At 38.1% G+C, this 23601-nt stretch overlaps 1 protein-coding gene across 4 annotated transcripts in view; it reads right to left on the bottom strand.

Annotated features, from left to right (window-relative positions):
- The window catches only part of LOC143148653 (uncharacterized), a 54006-nt gene that overhangs the window by 14531 nt on the left and 15874 nt on the right, over nucleotides 1-23601 (bottom strand). For 3 of the 4 annotated variants that reach the window (XM_076315223.1, XM_076315212.1, XM_076315205.1), the window contains exon 5: nucleotides 14286-14436. In XM_076315223.1, coding sequence (XP_076171338.1) covers nucleotides 14286-14436 — 151 coding nt within the window. Of the gene's footprint in view, nucleotides 1-554; nucleotides 689-14285; nucleotides 14437-23601 lie in introns of those variants that run through there. The other variant, XM_076315232.1, reaches the window with a different exon arrangement.

Below are 23601 nucleotides of genomic sequence, written 5' to 3' on the forward strand. Positions count from 1 at the left end.
GTGGTCGAAGTAACGCGTGTCAGAAATGAGATTCCTTCGATCGAGAATGCCGCAGGGCGTGCATTAAAAAATTTAGAAAATGCAACAGTTGGAGACAAGGTTACCAGCAATTAAAATGCAACAGCTGATGGCTCGATTGAATGCGGGGCGGATGGTGTTACAGCAGAAGGAGGCTCCAGGGGCTCCAGAGGTTTCAGAGGCTTCGTGATCAGTGTAGGGGAAAAATAAGTTGAATTTCATGGGAGGAGGCAGGATAAATTAGAGTGGGAGAAGTAACGGATGCACCTACTCTATAAGTATAGCAGATGTGATGATATATCGAACTATGATACAATATTATTGGGTTGTTTGGAAAGTCATTTCGTTTTTTTTGGTGAAAATAAAATACGATTTTTTTAAAGTGTATAAACATTTTATTAGATTATATATTCTCCATTTTGGAAAACGAAATGTCTTTCCGAACAACCCAATATAATACAATGTTATATGCAAGGTACAATGGTGTACCTATAATATAATATTGTATACAGGGTAGAAGGTATACTTAACTACAATACAGTAGAAACACTCGTTATTTCTCCCACTCCGCTCATGCTGCCTTCTCCCACTCCTTAGATTATTTAGTAACCGTGTTACATCCGAAAAAGTAGAGATTCTTCGTGCAGAAAAAAATTGGAAATTTTAAATTCTGTTGGAAATAATATATATAATATACAGTACACAGAGAATAGAAATAGCGAACGCGTTTTTACGAAAAAAATATAAATTATTCGGTACAATATAATTACTGTACAATATTTCTTGTACAATAATATTCCATGTAAGAAGACTCGAAAATATAATACAGTCTAGCGAAATCCCTTAGATGAATACACATAACCTAAAATATAATCCAGAAGGCGTAAACGTAATATCTTGGCTATTAAAATGAAATGCTATTATTATCAATGTTGAGATTAATTTTGCCATTGTCGTTCAACGTATACGAATCGATATTTTCGTAAAATTCTTCTCGATATTTTTCAAAGACATCCGTTCAATTTCCAGTGGAAGGTTCGTCGCGAACGAACGTAACGCGGCGCTCACTTCGAAGAAAGTGAGGTTAGGATCCTCGTGGACGGAGCGGAGGCTCGCGAAGAATTAGTCGCGATTGAGTTACAATTGCGTAAACGTGTGTAAAGTGTGGTTAGGGGGAGTCGGGGGTAAAAATGGAAAAGCAATTTCAGCCGATGGGCAATATTTATCGAGAGTGTCGGCGACCGACGAACACGTACCTACGCACACGTCGTTTTATACACGTTCGTATCGATCCATCTCGACTCTCATTACCGAACCCTTACCGGCCGGCTTAAATATTTACCGACTGTAACGTTTACTTCGTGGCCGATTTTAATGATAGCACCTGGATACGTTCCTCGTAGGTGTGCGTATCCCGTATGTGTGTTTTGGCAGCAGCCACCCCGTTTAATTATGCAGTGATCGCTTAATGAACTTCATGTAATGGCGTTGCATGGATTACGAGAACGACACCGGGTAGATCGATTTCGTGCCCCGACTGAGATACTTGTACAGAGATATCGAAATCCCTCTGTGCCCGACCATCGAACGATATTTCGATGAAATCGAATTTTCTAGGTTAGCTCGAAGATCGAAATCATCGTTTCGGTCACCCCGTAATGAAATATACTGGAAGCAAATGGTAAACGAGGGCGGTTGTATCGCAATGATCGATGACGCGCGAATGCACAGGGTGTTCGATCATTCTTTCCTCGGAAAGAATAAAAAGAAATATACGAAATGTAATTTTTCAATGACGTCCATTTTGGATCGACAAGAATGATCGATTGGAAATGGAACGTTACAGAAATTATATCGATCGCCTTCAGTGTGAAAGATTCGTTCGGTTTTTAAGTAAAAATTTATAATTTAAGAAGATTCTACGTTTAAAATTATTGTATGGAAAATTCTACGTTTAAAATTACTGTATAGAAAAAATGTACTTTATATTTTCGTTGTTCTCCACATTTCTCAAACAGTTCCACTCGATAAATGCTCGTTAGCGATCGGTTTACGGTTTGCAACACCTTCTTGTCACTTTCACTAATAAAACGTACTATTATTATACATTTGACCGTTTGAATCGTCGGTAAAACACGAATGACTTTTTCCTATTACCTCGAGAAGGACAAACACGATTTTCACAGGGTTCTCTTATCGAAGAAAAATGCTCTCGTACGTTTGTTATTCTTTCGAGTGGAAATCGGCTAGGAAACGACGAAGAAACAGCGATAAAAGTAATAAACTATCGATCGGTTGGTAGATTAGCGCCACAAATTGATGGAGTAAAAGTGGAACGATCTTCAATTGCGTTTGATCGAAGCTTTTTAATTTAACCACGATCACGCTAAATTCATCGATATACACCACCGTTTCAAATAGGGCAAGGATATTTTCTTGCCGGTTGTTACACGGGAGGAAATTCACTGAATGCGAATATAAGAGTCTACAATTTCTTGCAATACGCGCGTATCAGCGATGAAACGACATCATGAGCGAAACTTCGCGGATACTCTTTCCCGGGTGACCGTTTCCTGTTCTATGTCTTTCTTTCAATTGCACCTCGCCACTCGCGTAGAAAACTTGACTGTCACGTGTCCGCCACGAGCGTCCATAAGAAACTTATTTCCTCAAAGTGAGCGTACCCTTCTTCCACGTATTTTTCTCTTCATGTGGAACAGTGATCAACAAATACAGTAGGCAACCCTACCGTGGATGTATCGTTAAAGTACTTTTACGTGTATCGATCGATATTGTAAATCGTAAATGTTCAAAGCTGCTCTTGGGGTTCTGCGTTGATCGACGGTTAAAAGTATTATAAATCGAGAGTATTCTACCTTCTCTTTTAATGTTGCAAATGATATAAAAATATCCCGATTCGCGAGCTACTGAAGAGAATTTAGAATTTTTAATAGTTGACAATATTCGAGACGAACGAATACTCGAAAGAGAATACTTAATAGGAAGTATACCGAAGGTTATCGAAATCTGTACTTAGTATCCTATCGATATTAATACCGTGTAGTATCCTGTAAGTATATATTAAAAATGAGAAACAAATAATCTAATGTAAGAAGAAATAAAAACACGTACAAAACCATACGGTCCACGGTTATAGTACATTTAGAAACTCGATCGAGCATTTGGTGAAAAAATGATATGTAAATATTATAAAGTTACAATAGGTCAAAAAAAAAACTCGAGAAACACAGCAGGTTCGAGGTAAACGAATCGAAACGAATATTAATAAAAACGAACCTTACGATATCTGTGTTACGAGGTCACGAAGGGTCGAAAAAAAAGAATCTACCAGAGTTGAGAGAGACGAACCGAAATGAGTATTAAAAAAGAAACGAACGAAAGGTAGACCCTCGGATTTCGTGTCGTGGATCCAATTATGCCACGAAAACGAACCGAGTTCGCGCGAGTACGTTATCGCGAACAATTAAAGAAAAACTATGGAAGGTGTCGCATCGCGTGCGCGTAAACGGCCAGAAAGGAGAATCAGTTGTGCGTTAACTGAAAATTAAATCTGAAGCCGGATTCCGAGTATCCGATTGTCGAGCCGAGAAAGGGTGGCTACTTCGCATGTTAGTGGCGATGAGGTGTGCTCCGTCTCCCACGGGAATTATTCATACGGGGAAGGTTTCGCCACAGAAAACTCCGACAAAAAATTTACAAGCTGCGTGTAACCACTTTTCAGACCGAGAATCGTACTTATTACCTCAAACGGTTATTATAGTGTTGCCTATATGTATTTCACTGGGCAAACTTTCATACGATTTCGAACAACGAACTCCTCGTGCTCGATGAAACGTGTTCTCACGTGACTATTTTCAGAAGAGGAACGAGCATCAACTTTGGCAACCGTTCATCAATTTTAAACGTTAATATATTAGCGAGTTTTGGAGTTCGTTTCTTAACCTCGAGTTTTCGACCCATTGTATCCTTAGTTTGTACTGGTTTTTTTTTTTTATAATCTAAAGCTGTTCTATTGCAATAGATGCAACTGTTTGCTCTGGTGTATTCTAGGTAGTTTCATCGTGTTGTTAAATTAGAAACCCCGAGTTTCGTATCGGTAAATTTTGTCTATTGCGTATAGTCGAACGCAGGAACGCTTTAAGGCTAAGGAAGTATTCTAGGCTGAGATTAAACGAAAAAATAGATTTCTTTTGCACGTGTTATGCTTGCACGTGTAATGTAGAAGTGTGCAGTTTTAATGTACAAAGAACGAAAGTTACAAACTCGAATTCCTCGCATTTGGGATATTTTTGTCTCAGAAACTTTGTATGCATAGACAGTTAAACGTAGAGATGCCTTAACTTTAACAAAATATTCCAGTTGAACATTAAAAAATAGAAATAGATTTTTCCCATACGCTTACATGTACAAAGTAGAAAACTTTGTTTCTTGCGGTAAAAATGAGAACGTTTCGTGCGATTAAATGACAAATATATATAAAAAATTGTAAAAGGAGAATTGTGAAATTTCAGTATGCAAAGAACGAAAGATAGAAATCTGGATTCTTCGCATTCGGGATGTTTTTGCTCTGGAGACTTTGCGTGTACAGTTGAATCGAAGAATGCTCGAAGGTTAACCAGAGATCTGTACGACGATGGACGTAATATTACGTCAAAGGCGCCCAGCTTCGGCTTATGAAAAGACGCGATGCATACCATCATACGTCATCGGTCGCGAAAGAGTTATGCATACCTTGCTTACCTTTCTGCGTCACAGCATCGAAACAATTTATATCGTCGATTAATTAGCTCGATTATAAGCAGAGTTAATTAACACAATGTGTAATAAAAGGTTGGCATGGAAACAACGAATCGACCAACCAATCCGATTAGTATGTTCTTTTTCCATTGAAGACTGTCGTCAATTTCTTTGCTTATCCATTGAAACTTCTAAATAGGTTCTATATACTTCTAATTACGACATACTGAAAATATCGCGCGCTATTTGATTCGATTTGTCGACGAGACAATAAATGATTATCTTTGGTAATAAATATCAGGTTATTTGGCAAGTCTGCGTATCATTTTTTAAACGATGCACTTTGAGAAATTACAAGATGTAAGATTGTATGAATTTTATATATATAAATGGTGATAAATTGTATTTACAACGATCGAGTTGGTAGAAGAAAATATGAAAATGGTGATCGACGAAATCGTATTCGAGTATAATACGCGAACTCTTTAAATTTGCTTTGAAAAATTTGTCCAGTCGATATCGATATACGAAAATTCATACTTTTCAAGTTACCACCACTGGAAACACTTAAAGTCGAGTTCTTATACTTTTTAAATTTATGCAAAAATACTTCTCGATCGTTTCTTCTTGTACATACGAACAATTCGTTAAATTAAAATCGATAAGAGAGACGAAATTTGGAACGAATTAAAATAAACGTAATAAACTATTCGAGTCAGTGTATCTCGGGTTTTAGAAATTTTCTTTTATTTTTCGAAGCGGTTTTCGAACATTTTGGAACACGTCGTGTTCATCGAAACGATCATTCCGATGAAAAAACCCTAATAAAATCTAACGCGAAACTTTCGTCCCGAACTACCAATCGATAAGATGAACGACGATCGATCCAACCGGGAATGAATATTTTCGAAACGTCTATTTCCGAAATTAGCCATAGTCTCGTTTAACGGCCATTTTATCTCGCGCTTGTTTCGTTAAACTTTCCGTCACGCCTATTAAAATTCGATACTGGTCGCCGATGTGTGTGTGTGTGCGTGTGTTTTTTTAATAATTCCCTAGCAATTAAGCGCAATTATCCGTCAAGGTTGCTTTTATCAAAACACGACGAAAAGCAGAGGCGCTGTTGAAAAGACGACATATGTATGCCTTTAACTGCGCGATTCGCGGTACACTTAGAAACACTACAAGAGTGTACACCGTACTCCAGGGTTACATTACGTAATACGCGCAGCATATTTTATCTAACCGATAATTACACGACGTCTAGTTTTAAACGGTTCGCCGCGAACGAGTTTCATTTCCAGACAAGGAAAATCCACGGGAATTCATACAACCGCGAATATCGCATTCCAAACGATTCCATTGGTCTGATTGGGTCCGAATTAGGTTTACATTCGAAGAGAAAATATTTGTAAAATATTCGGGAAAGATTTTCAAATAAATATCGAACGTTTTTCCACGTCGAGACTTTCATCGAAGAAAACGTATCACGGGTGAAAAAGAAAAGGCTAGTCTAAGGGTAGCTTGAAATTCAAATAGTCTTCAACGGTACATAACGATCATTTTTTAAAAAATATTTTGCGTTTTTTGTTGTTTGCGATTAAAATTTTCGAGTAAGAAATTTGGAAGTGATTTTTCTCAATATTTTTCCTTTAACGTTGAGATACAAATTTGAAACTTGGTACATATTATCTATCTACAGTTGGTACTGTTCCTTTTAACGAGGTTAACCTAAAAATTGTGTTCGTTTCTCGAAACACGTACCCACCTCGATTGTAATCCTTTAATTCAGAAGACGTAAGTTTCTATTGGAAAATATTCTATAGGTAATTCAAATTTTCGATTTCGATCGAGGAACATAATTCGAAGGTAAAAGGACACTTTTGGTTACGCGGGAAAACATCGACGTACAATAACGAACGAACGGAATTCTCTAGGTGGAAAAATTATTTAGATACACGTTGAACGACGCGCGCTTAATTCGATTAAAATTTCTTGCTACTTTTCATCGTACGATAGGAAAGACAAATCGATGGAAAGAAATCGCGACGAAGAGCGATTAAATTTGCATTAGGCGGTTTGTGGAGCAGGGGGCCAGAAACGTTTACACGGCTGGATAAAAAGGGGGAGCACGGTTTCAGCCCTAGCGGTGTCGACGCTAATTAGAAAAGGATGCGAGTCTCGTGGCGGGCACGTGTCCAACCGGAAGCTACCACGGACCATGACAAACAGCGCGTTTCCCATCAGTCGTGTACTCCTTCCGGTCGTTTCCACGGGAGAACCCGATTAAATCGTCCCTAAAGCGTTCCTGCGACGATATCGGGATCTTTTTCACATTATAGCAGGAACTCTCTTATGCGAACTAATATGGAGGTACTGCCATTCGTTTAATGGGGGTAATCTGGTCTGGAACTTCGAAACGATCGATTTCTTTATTTTCTATTTTCATAGAATTTTAAGTACAGATCGTACGTGTTAACAAACGAATTGTCAATATTAGAAAAATTGAGAAAGTATATATAGCTCTCTTAATTGTAAACTATTGATAATCGAGTTGTGAGGTTGACTCGTTCGATGTGATTTTAAAACATATGTTTTATATGTATGTTATTCTGTACTAAGTTGCTCTTATGGAAGAATGTTTCGATAAGAGGAAGGGTACTCTGTAAGAACATATTCTATTGATATAACAATGAAACTAAATTGGAAATTCGTTTATCGGACGTTCTACCGTACTTACGATTTTTGCTTTATTATAAATTAACGATTTATCGTTTCAATGATTTTGAAAGGTTGTTGAAAAAGAACACCGGCAAGGTTATCGATCGGTTACCAAATAAACCTAAGTACTGTAATTACGACACATCGTTTTCGAGTAATTAGATAAATGCATCCAATCTTGAACGATGATTACCGGGACACACTTGCGTGAAATTAGTAACTACCGTACCCTTCGACAACCCCTGTCGGGTCTTTGAGAACTTCATCGAAATGGAACGACAATTGTCTCGAAAAAGTGTTGCATATTTCACGACTAGTTTCTCGAATGTCGTCGTTCGGTTTCGTGAAATGAATTATTGCGTTCACTTTACTTAGCGGTTCTCGGTAAATTACACATAATGGTTTCAAGTAAATTATAAAGGGCAAGAACGACGGTGCACGTTATACGGGATGACCTACCGAGGAGTGTATCAAAGCATCCATACCTTTTGAAAAAGTCATTCGATTATTTCTCTAGAGAAACGTTGAATGTTTGCACACTGGGCGAGTACCTCGGTACCTATGGTTTCTAGCTCTCGAGTAAAATTTTGTTTGCAAATCGTGACTCACGAGCTTGCCGTGTCATATCGCCGAGAATTTCAATTATAAACCTACAAGAATCGCCAATTCTTAACGAACAATATATTCAACCTTTATCGACCAGCTTTTTGCGATCGTCTTCGTAATAGTTTCATCTAGAATATAGATTGCGTTAAAGATAGACCATGATTAACCATGTTTTTTCACACGTACTTTGTTAACATGATCTTTGTTCCAGTATTATACAATTTCCAAGATATTTGCAAAAAGCAATTCGAGAACGTAAAATTCACGGTGACGATTATCGTTACGTATTGCTACCATTCATTTGATCAAATCGTACGATTTTATCGAAATTATTTAAAATTACGTACATCAACAATTACTCGAAAACAATGATCTAACCGTTATTCTTTCACCAAACGTACCTACAATGAACGATACGATTTTCTTTTGTTTCATTTTTAAAAGTCACCTCGAGATTCGTCGGTTTCCGATCTCCACGATAAGAGCAATCTTACACGGTGTATCGTTCGTTTCCCGATACGATGGATGCGACGTTACGAAGACCGGAGAGATGACACGAAACCGCGACGATTTACGATGGAAAAGCATAGCTAAGCTCGCGTGACACGTTACGATACATAATACATGCGCGTATATTTCGCGGCTAAAAGTACAACGATGATCCGTAAAATACGTTTGTCGCGATCCATGTTGAACGCACGTGGCCCGAACGAATCAAATTTAAAGCTAATCTGTTTTCCATTATGCTGATCTTCTTCTTTTCCGGCTTACGGGACCACCCGGTCAGGACAAATTAAAAACGTCGTCCGATCGTTTCTTCTTGTTCTAAAGCTACATCCACAACGAAGCAACAACCAGGAACCTCTCGTCGTCTCGTGTTTCAAAACGTTTACAACAAACGACGACTTGAGATCGACATTTGTCGACACAGCACACGAACGACACTAAATCGACTACTAAACGACGACTAAATCAACAATATTTTTGTTCGTATCGGTTACTCGAGATTTAACGCGTTCGCTGGACATTTGGTAAATTCTTTTATTTTGAGTTTTCAGTTGCATATCACGCGTGAATGAACGTGTTCAGATTGTTATATGCGGTTCAATTAGTTCGAGAGATGCGTTCACCTACTTGTAACAGCACAGCATTGTCTCAACGGTAGCAAGATTCTCGGTAAAAATTTGTTGTCAGTTAGACGACGATTGCATGTTGATCGCATGCTGATCGTGGGCTGCTTGTGGCAACGAGGCGGTCAGTTGCTATTGCTTTTGACGCGATAGGGGACGAAAACTTAATAGAATTGGTTCGCTCGTGTTCAATTTTATGCGACCCGAGTCGTTCGAAATATAGCGATACTGAAACCAAAAGTTTGACGCGAAATATTCGAGAAAACGAAAGGGAGGTAAGTAATTATAGAGATTACAATAAATTTCAATGTAAAGAGTAACAATTTAAAAAATAACTCTTTCTTCTATTATTTTCGTCGTGTAGTAATTCTACTGAAGCTATTTCACGAATATCGAAGCTCGATATACTTTTTTTTCTTTGGAATGTTACACAGTATATCAATGTCGTATCGATGTCAACGTGACGAGTCATGTCAACGGACAACTGACCGCCACTAGTCCAATGCTGCGTTGTTAATTGGGCGACAATCTTTACAGAAACATTTTGCTTGAAATAATCAACGTCTGGATATTTCGCATCGAACACGTGTCATAAAACCAGAGTAACGTTACAACAACGTTTGCGAGCTGCAAATGTATTAACAAAGTCTCCTTTCCTTCGATAATTCACAAAATATACTTCCTCGTTAACTTTCATATTTTCGTTTACAATTCTCCCGTTAGGTGTTCCGCGAACGATCGTTAACTTTCATAATTCCTCGCGACCGGTGGCAACAATGAAAAAACACGATAGAACGATAATATGAAAAAATTTGACAATCCTAAATCCATGTTCGTAATACGCGTTGCGTATAGAAATGTCGCGATTGCTACGCCACTGCGAAATCCCTTTCGTACCGGCTTCCTGTCAAACACATGTAGCGATGGCAACAAAAATAGTAATATACCTAACGCGGGGTACGAAACTGTACAATCCGTGCGTGATTCACAGGCATATGACACTCGCCGAGGCGTCCGCGATACGTTACGTACACACGTAAATAGGACACACGTTAGACGTAGGAGCGACGAGCGCGGATGCACCCCGTAGAGGATGCGTTCTATCGCATTGTACAGTGCGCGTTAACATGCACGCGGCGCGTGGATCAAAAAGGCGCGGTCTGTATGACGACCCACGACACCGGCTTTTTCGGTATCGTTCGTCGCGGTCGAGAGAACGTGCACGCCTCGAATCTAACCGACCCGATAAGAACTTTGTTCCGTTCTGGTAAATTTCCAATACCGTCTAAAGACGGTACAACAAAAATCATCTCTGGTTGCCGTATGTATGCATGTGTATATATATATATGTCGTATATATGAGTGCATATATATGTCGTATATATGAGTGCATATATATGTAATATATATGAATGTATGTATATGTATATATATATATGTAGTATATTGAGTGTATGTATATGTATATATATATGTAGTATATTGAGTGTATGTATATGTATGTATATATGAATGTATGTATGAGTATATATATATATATATATATATATATATATATATATATATATATATATATATATATATATGTAATATATATGAATGCACGTATGAGTATATATATGTAGTATATATGAATATATACATATACTACTATTTAATGGCACCCATAACCTAAAATTTCGACGATAAAGTTCAATCAAGTTGGATCGCGTCGCACAATTCGAAACAGTACAAAGAAATACTTTACGCGTGAAATTCTATTGTTTGTTGATATCAATGTATCCGAGCACGATGGACGAGATTTTGAGACGTGGGCGAGAAATTTGCAATAATTGTAAATACGAATACGATGATAATAAATGGAACCAATCGAGGTGTGTACATCAACGTGTTAATTATATATATGCAAAATTGACGAAAGAGCAAGAAAAGAGTAATTGCAAGGGAAAAAGAATCCTTTTTTCTTTTCAACATTGTCACGTAAGCTGACGATTAACTAATTTTTCATGCTTGTAACCTAATTGTTCGATGTTAATCGTTGTATAATTTTTCATTTTAAATACGTAATCATTTATACCGAAGAAGACGTAAATCTACCGTCGAAACTACCGGTTATTTATCGAGTGTGTAAGTTTTGCATTTCTAGGTAGTGTTTTCAAAGTATAATGAGTCTTCGAACATAAAAAGACGGCCTACATCGAATGTTTTCTATATAAATATAGCACTATGAAGTCCAATTATCGAAAGAGTGTTTACGTTTACGTGAAAGTAGTAAACCGTATAAATTGATTTATCGTTCTATAAGTATATTGAGTAAATTAGAAACAATGTACTGGAAACTATTACAATTTCTAATTGATAGATACACAAACCGTGACAAATAAATCTGTGATGTTTTGTACTTTTAGGAAACACTTTTATAACAGTTGCACAGACCACGAACGTAACGATTTTTCCTACAATAATGTGTACAATTATCGTTTGCACGACTCTTCGAACGATAATTAGAAAAAGTAGCGAGTTGTTGTAAAACCTGTCGTACAACACGAACGTGTTGGTCAGCAATACAGAGTTGTAATTCAACGTACGACTTATCGTATAAATCAAAATTGAATATGGTTACATAGTACAATTAAATAGGATGCTTATCGATACAGGAGATATTGGTAATTACGAACACGTGAAACTTTCTTCGTTCGTGAAAACGAGATGCAAAGCGTCAACACGTTCCCTACCATCGTTCAATTCACTATAATCGACTCTGTATTTGTAGTAATAATATTTAACGCATGCTTTAAACCGTGTACAAATAGAACGTATTAAAAAGTTTAAAATTCAATAAACGAACTGAGAAGTAATATTAAAAATATTTCGAAACACTTTAACGATCATCTTCTAGTTTCAAACGATTGATTTAATTTTATTTGTTTGCGTTAAAGTGAAACGATACTAAATAAATTTCAACATTTTTTCAACAATCATCCCCCCGTCTATTTGGAACGGTTAATTTAATTTTATTCGTTTTCGCTAAAGTAAAATATATCTTTACCCTCAAATTTTGTTCATTCTTTAGCTATAAATACTATATTTGTATTCTACTATTGTAGATGTTTGTATTCTACCAGTATAAATTACTCTACCAGTTTTTGAGGATTATATGATACAATTAATGTTCAGTAACATGAGAGAATTAAGAAATTGTACATTGAACAAATTTCAAGAGTACTCTTAACAATCGTCATACTGTACTTGTACTCTACTATTGTAGAAGATTTGTATTCTACTAGTATAAATTACTCTACCATTTTTTGAGAATTATATGGTACAATTAATGTTCAGTAACATAAGAGAACTAAGAAATTGTATATTGAACAAATTTCAAGAGTACTCTTAACAATCGTCATACTGTACTTGTACTCTACTATTGTAGAAGATTTATACTCTACTAGTATAAATTACTCTACCAGTTTTTGAGGATTATATGATACAATTAATGTTCAGTAACATAAGAGAACTAAGAAATTTTACATTGAATAAATTTCAAGAGTACTCTTAACAATCGTCGTTCTGTACGAAGAGGTAAATTTTATCCGGATAAAAATACGAAAGAAAATTCTTCAAACTTGGAAAGAAAAACGCTCGAGCGTCGAACTATCATCTTGGATGGTCGCCGCGACGCGATGCGGAAAAAGCGTCGACGTACGTCGCGAGTTACCAGCGCGATTTGCGCCGGAGAACGGAAACTTGAAAAGTTGCTAACTCTCGAGGGTTGTTTCTCGATTGTACGCGGGAGCCACGATGCTCGAAGCTTTCGACGATCGCACGACAACAATGGTCGTCTTGAATAATACAACGAGCGAGAACGAGCGTATTAGAAACGAGACGGTACGCGTGAATAATTCAACAACGACCGCCAAAGTTTCCTCGATTTGAAAGTTAGCCGCGCTTTTAGACGCGCATCGCCAACGAAGAAACTTTTCCTCGTCATCGACTAGATAATTCTCCATTTGCGAGACTCTCGTCGGGAAGGCATTTTCCCCTAACTGCGGGCATACATCGTTGCCGGCGGTGAACACGACTTTATAAACGGCACGGTCTTCTTTCAACCCCTTGTACCACGTCCGGGTCTTTTCGGACCCAGAGAGTACGATAACATAACTTTCCTTGGAAATTAAGAGAGATACGATCAAATAATTTTTGCTAAAAATTGAGAAAGGTCTGACGAAATAATTTTTCTTGGAAATTAAGAAGGTTACGATAAAATAATTTTTGCTAAAAATTGAGAAAGATCTGACGAAATAATTTTCCTTGAAAATTAAGAAGAATACGATAAAATAATTTTTGCTGAAAATTGAGAAAGGTCTGACGAAATAATTTTGCTTGGAAATTAAGATGGTTACGATAAAATAATTTTTGCTGAAAATTGAGGAAGGTCTCACGAAATAATTTTTCTTGGAAATTAAGCAGGTTACGATAAAATAATTTTTGCTGAAAATTGAGAAAGGTCTGACGAAATAATTTTCCTTGGAAATTAAGAAGGTTACGATAAAATAATTTTTGCTAAACATTGAGAAAGGTCCGACAAGATAATTTTCCATAAAATAAATTTTCTTAGAAACTGAGAAAGATACGATAAAATAATTTTTGTTTAAATATGTAAAAGGTCCGACAAGATAATTTTCCTTAGAAACTAAGAAGGTTACGATAATATGATTTTTCTTAGAAATTAAAGAAGTTACGATAAAATAATTTTTTTTAGAAATTGAGGGAGGTCTGAGGAAATAATTTTCCTTAGAAATTAAGAAGGTTACGATAATATGACTTTTCTTAGAAATTAAAGAAGTTGCGATAAAATAAATTTTCTTAGAAATTGAGAAAGGTCAGACAAAATAATTTTCTTTAGAAATTGAGGAGGTTACGATAAAATGATAGAACTTTTATTGGAAATATTTGCGCAGGATCGAATTACGGGTCCGTTTAGACCCAGGCGTGGTCTCCCCCGTGGTTGATTAAATCGCTAGAATTGCTAAGGGTACCACCCTCGAGACTCACCGGTATGAATGTACGTGTGCTTCTTCATGTCCGACTTCTGATGAAACCTCTTGCCGCAATATTGACAAGGATACGGTCTGGTGTCGGAATGGATCAGAAGGTGGGTGCTGAGCGTGCTCGATCGTTTGAATGCTTTCCCGCATTGTTTACACTGAAACAAAAGAAAAAAAGCTACCTCGTTTGAAACAAATATAAGACTGTTCGAATAGTTTTCTGTTCGAATATTTATCGATTCCCTTTGCATCGAGTATGTCGCTTTATTCGTTCGTAATCAAGTTCGTAATTATACTGAGTGAGTCGAGGAACGACACGAGTTCGAAAACTATATTTTGAGATATTTGAAAAAACAACTTTCTGTACTCGTTGAGCTCAAAGGACTATCTGAAGCATCGATACAGAGGTATTAACGTATAGTTCTATGCATTTTATATATAATTTCAAGATTATTAAAAAATGGCTAATTTTCGACTTGTGACATTTTTCGAATCGTCAGTTCGATCAAAGCTCGAATGACCCAGTATTTAATTTATACATAATCTCGAGATTATTCAAAAATTGTTAATTTTTCGTTTGTAACGTTTCTGGACTCGTCGCTTCGATTAAAGCTCAAAGCATTGGAAAGAAGTTTAAAATCGAACGACCATGTATTCAATTTGTATATAATCTCAAGATTATTTCAAAATTGTTAATTTCTCGTTTGCAACGTTTTTGGACTGGTCGCTTCGATTAAAGCTCGAAGCATTGGAAAGAAATTTAAAATCGAACGACCCTGTACTAAATTTGTATATAATCTCGAGATTATTCGAAAATTGTTAATTTCTCGTTTGCAACGTTCTTGGAATGATCGCTTCGATTAAAGCTCGAAGCATCGGAGAGTATCTCAGGATCGAATAGCACTCGGTTGGTCGCATTATCGGTCACGGTAGCGCGTGGAACGAGGGGTTGGTTCGAGCATCGAAATCGGTGCGAAAGATGTTGCAAAAGGAAGACGATCGGCGAGACGGTCGCGCCAGGCGCACCTGTGTTCACAGAGCCTCGGTTTTTCTCCTCGACTAATTGTCGCATGGGCGCCAGGCCTGACAATGCTGCCGACCTAGGCGTGTCTCTTTTCACGATACACGCATAGGATATAGGTACATGCGTGGAATCGCGTACGAACGCGCCACCGCGGAATATTATTACGAGTGTGCACCGGTACCGGTAGACGCGAGTGCCGCCAGTACGCATGATTCACGACCCTCGCCGATCAATAATAAGAAACGATATTACAACGATATTAATTCTGCACGGTGTTTGACCCTCGATAATCTTTTTAATGGGTTTCCACTCTTCTCGCAATTAGCGGAGAACCGCACCGTTCTCCGTAGCCGACGTTTTAGCGATACCGACATTAGAAAGCTTTCCCTCGATAATTGTAACATATAGTAGAGTCAAAGAAACTCGTTAAGAGGGCGTTCTAACATTTTTGAAAAGTGGATTTTTTTTATTTTGAATTTTTTCGAAATTTGAGGCTCGAAGAATACTTTTTTATAATATTGAGGCAAGATTGTTATCGGTGTACTCTTCCCTCGATAATTGTAACCTAGAGTCGAGGGAACTCGTTAAGAGGGCGTTCTGACATTTTTGAAAAGTGGATTTTTTTTATTTTGAATTTTTGTCAAGTTTGAGGCTCCAAGAATACTTTCTTATAATATTGGGGCAAGATTGTTATCGGTGTACTCTTCCCTCGATAATTGTGACCTAGAGTCGAGGAAACTCGTTAAGAGGGCGTCCTAACATTTTTGAAAAGTAGATTTTTTGTTTTGAATTTTTTCGAAATTTGAGGTTCGAAGAATACTTTTTTATAATATTGAGGCAAGATTGTTATCGGTGTACTCTTCCCTCGATAATTGTAACCTAGAGTCGAGGAAACTCGTTAAGAGGGCTTTCTGACATTTTTGAAAAGTAAATGTTTTTGTTTTGTATTTTTTCAAGTTTGAGACTCGAAGAATACTTTTTTATAATATTGAGGCAAGATTGTTATCGATGTACTCTTCCCTTGATAATTGTAACCTAGAGTCGAGGAAACTCGTTAAGAGGGCGTTCTGACATTTTTGAAAAGTAGATTTTTTTTGTTTTGAATTTTTTCAAGTTTGAGACTCGAAGAATACTTTTTTATAATAGTGAAGCAAGATTGTTATCGGTGTATTCTTCCCTCGATAATTGTAACCTAGAGACATTTTTGAAAATTATGACATTTTTAAAGAGCCAATAAAATTGGTTTCAAATTATGCAAAACTGTGATATACCCAACGACGCAAGTTATCACGACGAAAGTTCGTTAAGAAATTTGCAAATAACCAGGTATTCCATCAATTTTACTTATTACAAGGACTTTGTATTCGATTGTGACATCCACAATTTACTTTATAACCTATCTCCGATACTTTCAGCCCCCGTCTCCCATAGTTATCTAAATAACCATATAGGCTGGTGCTTGAGAGAATAGCAATAGTTTTGGTATTGTTCGCATGTCTCTTAGGGTAGAGATCGATGGTTTTTAGAATTCTAGCACAGCGGTCGTCGAACTGTGATCAGTTCTTAAGCGAATTACATCACGCAAACGCAATTCTGCGATTTTTAAATAATGTCACATTTATCACATTTGAATATAGTCCTTACAAAGATATTGCACAACAATTTTGTTTAAATTACATAAAACTTGTTGTTCAAATAATTTAACGTTTCATAAATTCTGCTTAAATTTCTTAAAAAAACTTTAGGAAGATCGAGCAAGTTCCGACAGTTTCATTCGAAAAACAGTTCCGATAGATTCGGAACAACAATTCGGGACAATTTTCTCCAAAAGCAAAAAGAAATTCATAAAATTCTCAAACTTGGTAAATATAACAAAATTTGAAAACGACCTGTTGACAATCTTCCCTGAAAAAAAATACTCTCAAACACAGTTTTCGATACTGTACCCCGATAAAGAGAAAGGTTCAAGTATCGTTCAATTTTCAAGGTAAAGAACACGAATAATGCACACCCCTCGAAGAGACGCGTATCGCAAGAGAATCGCGGGCTCTCGAAGCTCGAAAATCGTTTCGGTTTCGTCATCGGTTTTCGTTTGGAACGTCATGCTTGAGATTGTTTCGTTCGAACATCAAATGCACCGACGAGAAAATTAAATCCAACGAGACTCGGTGTGCGTCCCCCTTTTTTTTTGCTTTTTTGCAACGAACGATGCTTCTACGAAGAAACCTCGGTACCGACGATTTATCAGCTCTTTAGGAACCATTACACGTTCTACGGTCTCCCAAAGGGACACGCGAACGAGTTTCGGTGAACTTCTTCGATGTCGTCCAAATGCAGTAAAGCAGTGCATCGCAAGGCGCATTCGGAATGACGGCGGCGCGCCGCTGTGGTCGACCAGACACGATTCGAGATGCTCGAGAATCGTTGCATTCCACGCGAAATACTTTAACCATGGATATATATCGCGGTGGGTTACGTTTTCGCGTTACGCGCGAGGGTTGATTATCGCTATCTCGGTTTTTGTCGTTCCACAGAGTATCGAACACACGGTAGCGACCGTAGAATTTGCACCACTCCTTGGAAACACACCGAGCATCAAATATTTGAACACGCTGGAAACGTGATAGCTGTACTGAATTGTTTCGTTTATAAAATTGTATTTTCTGTTGTTTAAATCGGAGCTTTCGATGCTCGATCGTTACCGATCGTGTGAAAATTGAAGCAAAAGATCGATAGTATTTAAAATGGAGTAATTTTATGTCAGTTGCTGTGGAGTAAGGATTTATTTGTAGTTTTGTACAAAATGGAGGACTTGAAAAGGAAGCTTTCGATTTTCAGTCCATTTGTTCGGTCTTTTTCGCGAATGGAATAAAAACGATTAAAGTCTTAAAGAAATTTCTATCTCGAGCATCGTTAAACTATGGTGTTCCTTCTGCTTAGATCGAAGTTACAAATTGCAATCATCGAGCGTGTAAATATTTGAACGAAAATTCAAGGTTAGGTTTAACATTCTATCGAAGGAATGAAGAGGTTAGGTCTTCCATTTTGACGACGATTTTCGAGGTGATTGTTCAATTGCTTCGTTTAATTTGATACATTTTTTTCCACGTCTCGTCGTATTGGACTCTTAGCTGAGAAACAAGGACTCGCGATCCAGTGTGGAAACGAGTTAACAATTAGGTATTCGACGTTTCGGCAATTACTGAATACGGAATCTGAGGTTACGGGACGTCCTCGTCCGTACGTAACGGTAAAACGTATCGGTGACTCGAATCGATGTTGCGCATCGAAATATCGTGAAACGTCTGTAAATGAGATACTTAATCGAGGTCAAAACGCGGTATCACGGTTACACGAGATGAGAGAAATACGTTCGACTTCTCTTTTACGCGCGTTGCTCTGCCCCGCTCGATGAAACCGAGGTATGGCACTCGAAGGTGTTAGGTTTTCCCGGATAGAGTACATTGATTACACTTCACAAAGGACTATCGACATCCATTTGCACGATTATTTGCCTCTTTGCGAACTATTTGTCGGGCTGTTTGCCAAACGACGAGTAAAAGTCGCTTGGCACGTGCGGTTATTCATCGGACCTCGGTATCGGGGATTGGGTTGTCGAGAACGATGAATATTTGTGCAGTAATGAATGTCAGAGTGGCCAATAATCGTGACCCAGTAATTGCTGCATTCGTGGTTACGAGTAGGGAACTAGAATCAGCGAGTAGTGAATAGAAATTGAGAAGTGGAATCAGTGAGTAGTGAATTGAAATTGAGAAGTAGAACTAGTGAGTAGCGAATTGAAATTGAGAAGTAGAATCAGCCAGTAGTAAATAGAAGCTGTGAAGTAGAGTCAGTGAGTAGCGAATAGAAGTTGAGAAGTAGAATCAGTGAGTAGCGAATAGAAGTTAAGAAGTAGAATCAGAGAGTAACGAATTGAAATTGAGAAGTAGAATTAATGAATAGTGAATAGAAGTTGAGAAGTAGAATCAGTGAGTACGGAATAGAAGTTGAGAAGTAGAATCAGTGAGTAGCGAATAGAAGCTGAGAAGTAGAATCAGAGAGTAACGAATTGAAATTGAGAAGCAGAATTAACGAGTAGTGAATAGAAGTTGAGAAGTAGAATCAGTGAGTAGCGAATTGAAATTGAGAAGTAGAATCACTGAGTAGCGAATAAAAGTTGAGAAGTAGAATCAGCGAGTAACGAATTGAAGTTGCGAAATAGAATCAGTGAGTAGCGAATAGAACTAGCAATTTGTAAAGTAGAATCAGTGAGTAGGAAATATGTTTAAAAGAAGATGATATCGCTCAACTGGAGCAAAGTTAATTTATATAATAATATACGGACTACAAATTGCTGCGTTCATAGTTACGAGTAGGAAATAGAATTAGCAAAGTAGGATCAGCGATCAACGAATAGCGCGAGTAGTCTCAGTCTCGATATACTCTATATTTCTATTTCGCTCGAATAGGAAATTTTTCGCTCAATAAATCCAGCGATAGGAAGAAATCCTATGGATTCGTGTGGATTCGTGAATCGACGCTGTCCGCATAGGCGTAGCCACATGGGGCGAGACCGAAAACTCTCGTTATCCAACAAATGCCTTTCAATTATCTGTGTCTTATATTTTCGTAGTTACCAAGGCGATGCACTTCAAACGACCCTGCATGTTTTTCAAAATCACCGTAGATATCACAGATCGTGAAATTTGTCTTTCTATCGACAACGACGCGGTGCTAAAAAGAAATATACAGCATAAAAAACTCACGAACTTCGAGAATAGAAAAGATATTGAAAAGCCAAGGTTAAATGATCCCCCTCGAACACAATGTATTTCTCAAACGTTTTGTTTCATCGAATCGAAAGTTAACGAGTTATTATCGGACATCAGCTCTCATCGACTCACCCCGTACACATTCGTACACACACACGTATCCACATACACCCTGTACACCTCGAGTAGAAAGTATTTGAAGCAAAACACGCGAAGATTCGCGAACCGACCCAATATCGAATCGTTGTTCCTGTTGCAACGGAAACGGGGAGAGAAAAAGAGAAAAAAAGAAAAAAAGAAAAAGAAGAAAAAGGAAAAGAAAAGAAAAGAACAAATTGATACGCATCGCCGTAACAAAACGTTCGACCTACTTTCGCGAAAGATGAGAACCGTGAACGACGATAAACGACGAAATCGCCTTTGTTGCGTGCACCGTTGTTAATTGCTGAACGTTTTGAAAAATTCCTTGAAAAGAAACGCGTCGCGTAATAGCGAGTGTCGGGGTTGCGGTTTCCGTGTTGCGAGATTCGGGTGCCCCGGTGAGCGTCGGTGAACGTCGGTGAGCGTCGGTGAGCGGTGGTGGGGGTTGCGAGATCGCGAGCAATTTTCGAGGGACGGAGCGGAAAGAGAGAATAATCGGGGCCGAGGGGGTGGGGATAGGAGAGCTTTTGTCGGCCGGAATCAGGATCGTATGACGCGCGTGTGCCCCAGATATCCTAATATGTCCGACTCGTTGTTACGTGTCGCGCGTAAAACTGTAGCCAGTCGAGTTTCTACTCCCATTCAATCAGCCGGTAATTGCGCCGCTGCCTTTTGTCGAGTTCCGACATTCGTCAAACGCTTGACCCCCTTCTTCGTCGCTTCGCGGTGCACTTTGGGGCACTTGCGCCACCGCGAAACTCCCATCGCGTGACTTGGACGGATTTCTCCTCCGTATGCAAATATTCGATTCGACGGAACTCCGAATACCACGGAAAGGATCTCCCTCTCCGGAGGCGACTTATTAAACGTCGTGGTGCCACGTTTCGGCCAACCGGAGTTATCCCCGAGTGAACAATGAGTTCTTCCGTCGTTCGTACGATCGTTCTTCGAAAGTATCGAGCGTGCGCGGAGGTTTTCGCGAAGGTCCGGTACGGGCGAAGAAAATTGTTCCGTAACGATAATTTTTTTCAACGGGGTCGATACATGGTTAAGTACATAAAAGAAAAAAAATGTACGGATAGAAGAGAGGTCCTTCCATGGAATTTGAGAATTCGTTTTTTGGATTTTGTGTATTTATTTCGAAAGTTTGACTTTTAATCTCGTTGCTTTCTGAAAGTTTGCATCGGTGTTGGTAACGTTGTTTTGCAAACAAAAGTATTGGTTTGATTTTAACACGAGAGGTTGCTAATACGTGTAAATAAAGGGTGTCCTGATCAACATAGATCGATTTACTTTTTGTATAACATTCGAACAGTTTCGATGAATATGACGACCAAACTTTGCGCAGTGCTTTTCACCGGCACGTGATTTCGAAGTTCTCGAATCGTCAGCGTTCAAGATCGCGATTTTTCGTAATATATTTGAATAATTTTTATGCGCTCTTTCACCGTGTACTTTTCTACGATTAATTTACCAGCTGTCTAGTCGACGCCTGTCAAGTTTCAGCTTAATCGGTTGAACGTTTCAAAAATAGCGCGAAATTCAAATCGACCGGTGATGATTGGGACACCCTGTACAAGTCGAAGAAAAAGAATAAAATTTTTTCGTTCGAAGGCTAGAGTTTTAGAGAAAATTGAACTGGAAAATTCTACAGAGTACGCGTGCATACTATTTTCCTGGTTAGGAATATTTATTTTGGGCGTAACTTCGAACAGTTCGCTCGATAATGTACTGTGCACGGTTAGCAAGATGTCCTGCGGAAGGAATGCGGATCTAATTGGTCAGAATGCAAGGGACATTATCGATCGAAACGATCGCGTGTAATAATTGGCTCAATAGTGACTCACTACAATAATAGTGACGAGAAAACAATTATTTGGAGTTGAAAACAAGTCGAGGTTAAGGAATGTGTGTTTAATTTTATTGGTGTATGTTAGTGGTATGATGGGGATAAATGGAGCGAGCTGGGGGTGTTTTTTCCAGCTCTGGATAGTACAACTGGAAGTTGGAAAGATGATTCGTGGATCAAGGAGAATGTACTGTTCGTTTACGAGAAGAAGGCTGACGAGTGTTTACACCCCCACAATTGCACGCATTGGTGGGCCCAGAATTTTTCAACTCAATTTTCTCGAGAACGAAGCCTCGGACGAAAAGAATGTTCCATTTCTCTATTTACATTTAGAATAATCTCCTCCCCGATTGTGCCACCCGTTTGACCTCATTCTGTATATTTACCACGAAAATGTACCGTACACTTTATGCACGCGTCTTAACGCGTAAAGAGAAAAAGAATCGATATAATTTACTGGACCGGTATCCGAAGCCGGATCTTTGGTTCGTCGAACGACTCCTCTAACCGAGTTGCCGGAGATTTCTCCTCATCGAATCACGATATCCAAATTGCTGCCGCCTAAATTACCATAATCGGGATCAGCTGCACAGCGATACATAGTTTTCGTAAAATGTATGAAAAGATTTAAAAACAATTTATTGCTCATTATAGCGATCGAAGGACCAGCAGGTGCAACGTACTCCCTTCTTCCATTTTGAAAAACTAATAATAGTCCAGTAACGAGAGAGTAATTTATCAATAACAAACGTTACATGGGGTGTAACAATGTACGAAACTTTAGAAGGTAAATTTGTAACGTGTGCACTTCTTTCATTTTGAAGAATAAATAATAGTCCAGTAACGAGAAAATAATTTATCAATAACAAACAGGTAAATTTGTAACATATGCACTTCTTCCATTTTGAATAATAGTAATACTCGAAAGTAATTTATTAATAACAGACGCTAAACGGAATCTAAAAATGTATCGATTTTTCAGAAGGTAAATTTGTAATCTTTTTTCATCTAGACACTCGTTCGATTAGAGTTCGCGCTTATAGCGAAATGTTTCGCTGTTCGAGGCAAGGTAAACGTAGAGTACGAATCGCTCGAGTTGTTGAAGCGCGACTTCGATTGATCGCGGTACACTTTACGAGCTCGAGGGTGTCGAACCTGTAAAAAGTCTGCGACGAGTGTTTGCGAAGGTCGTAAAGCACATTTGTTCTCAGTGAGTAAGCTCGTCGATGGAGATTTCCTAGAACGATATCGGTAGTGTTCTCCGAAAACCTATTCACCGACTTTCGATCAACTTTGTCGCGCGAATCTATTCCTTTCTCTTTAGAAATTATTTAATTTAAAAAAAAAAAAAATTTTCACCCCTATTATTGGCTCACAAATCGTGTACGTATAATATGAAAGGGTTGCTTCGATCTAATTGACGTGTAAATTGAATCGTTATTATAATTTGAAATTTAGGGACAATGTCTTCGTTCGACAACGTGGATTGCCTATAAAAATGTTACTATAATACTATCAAATTTTAATACAAAGTCAA

Source organism: Ptiloglossa arizonensis, chromosome 1, assembly GCF_051014685.1.
Source record: "Ptiloglossa arizonensis isolate GNS036 chromosome 1, iyPtiAriz1_principal, whole genome shotgun sequence".
NCBI classification, from domain to species: Eukaryota; Metazoa; Arthropoda; class Insecta; order Hymenoptera; family Colletidae; genus Ptiloglossa; species Ptiloglossa arizonensis.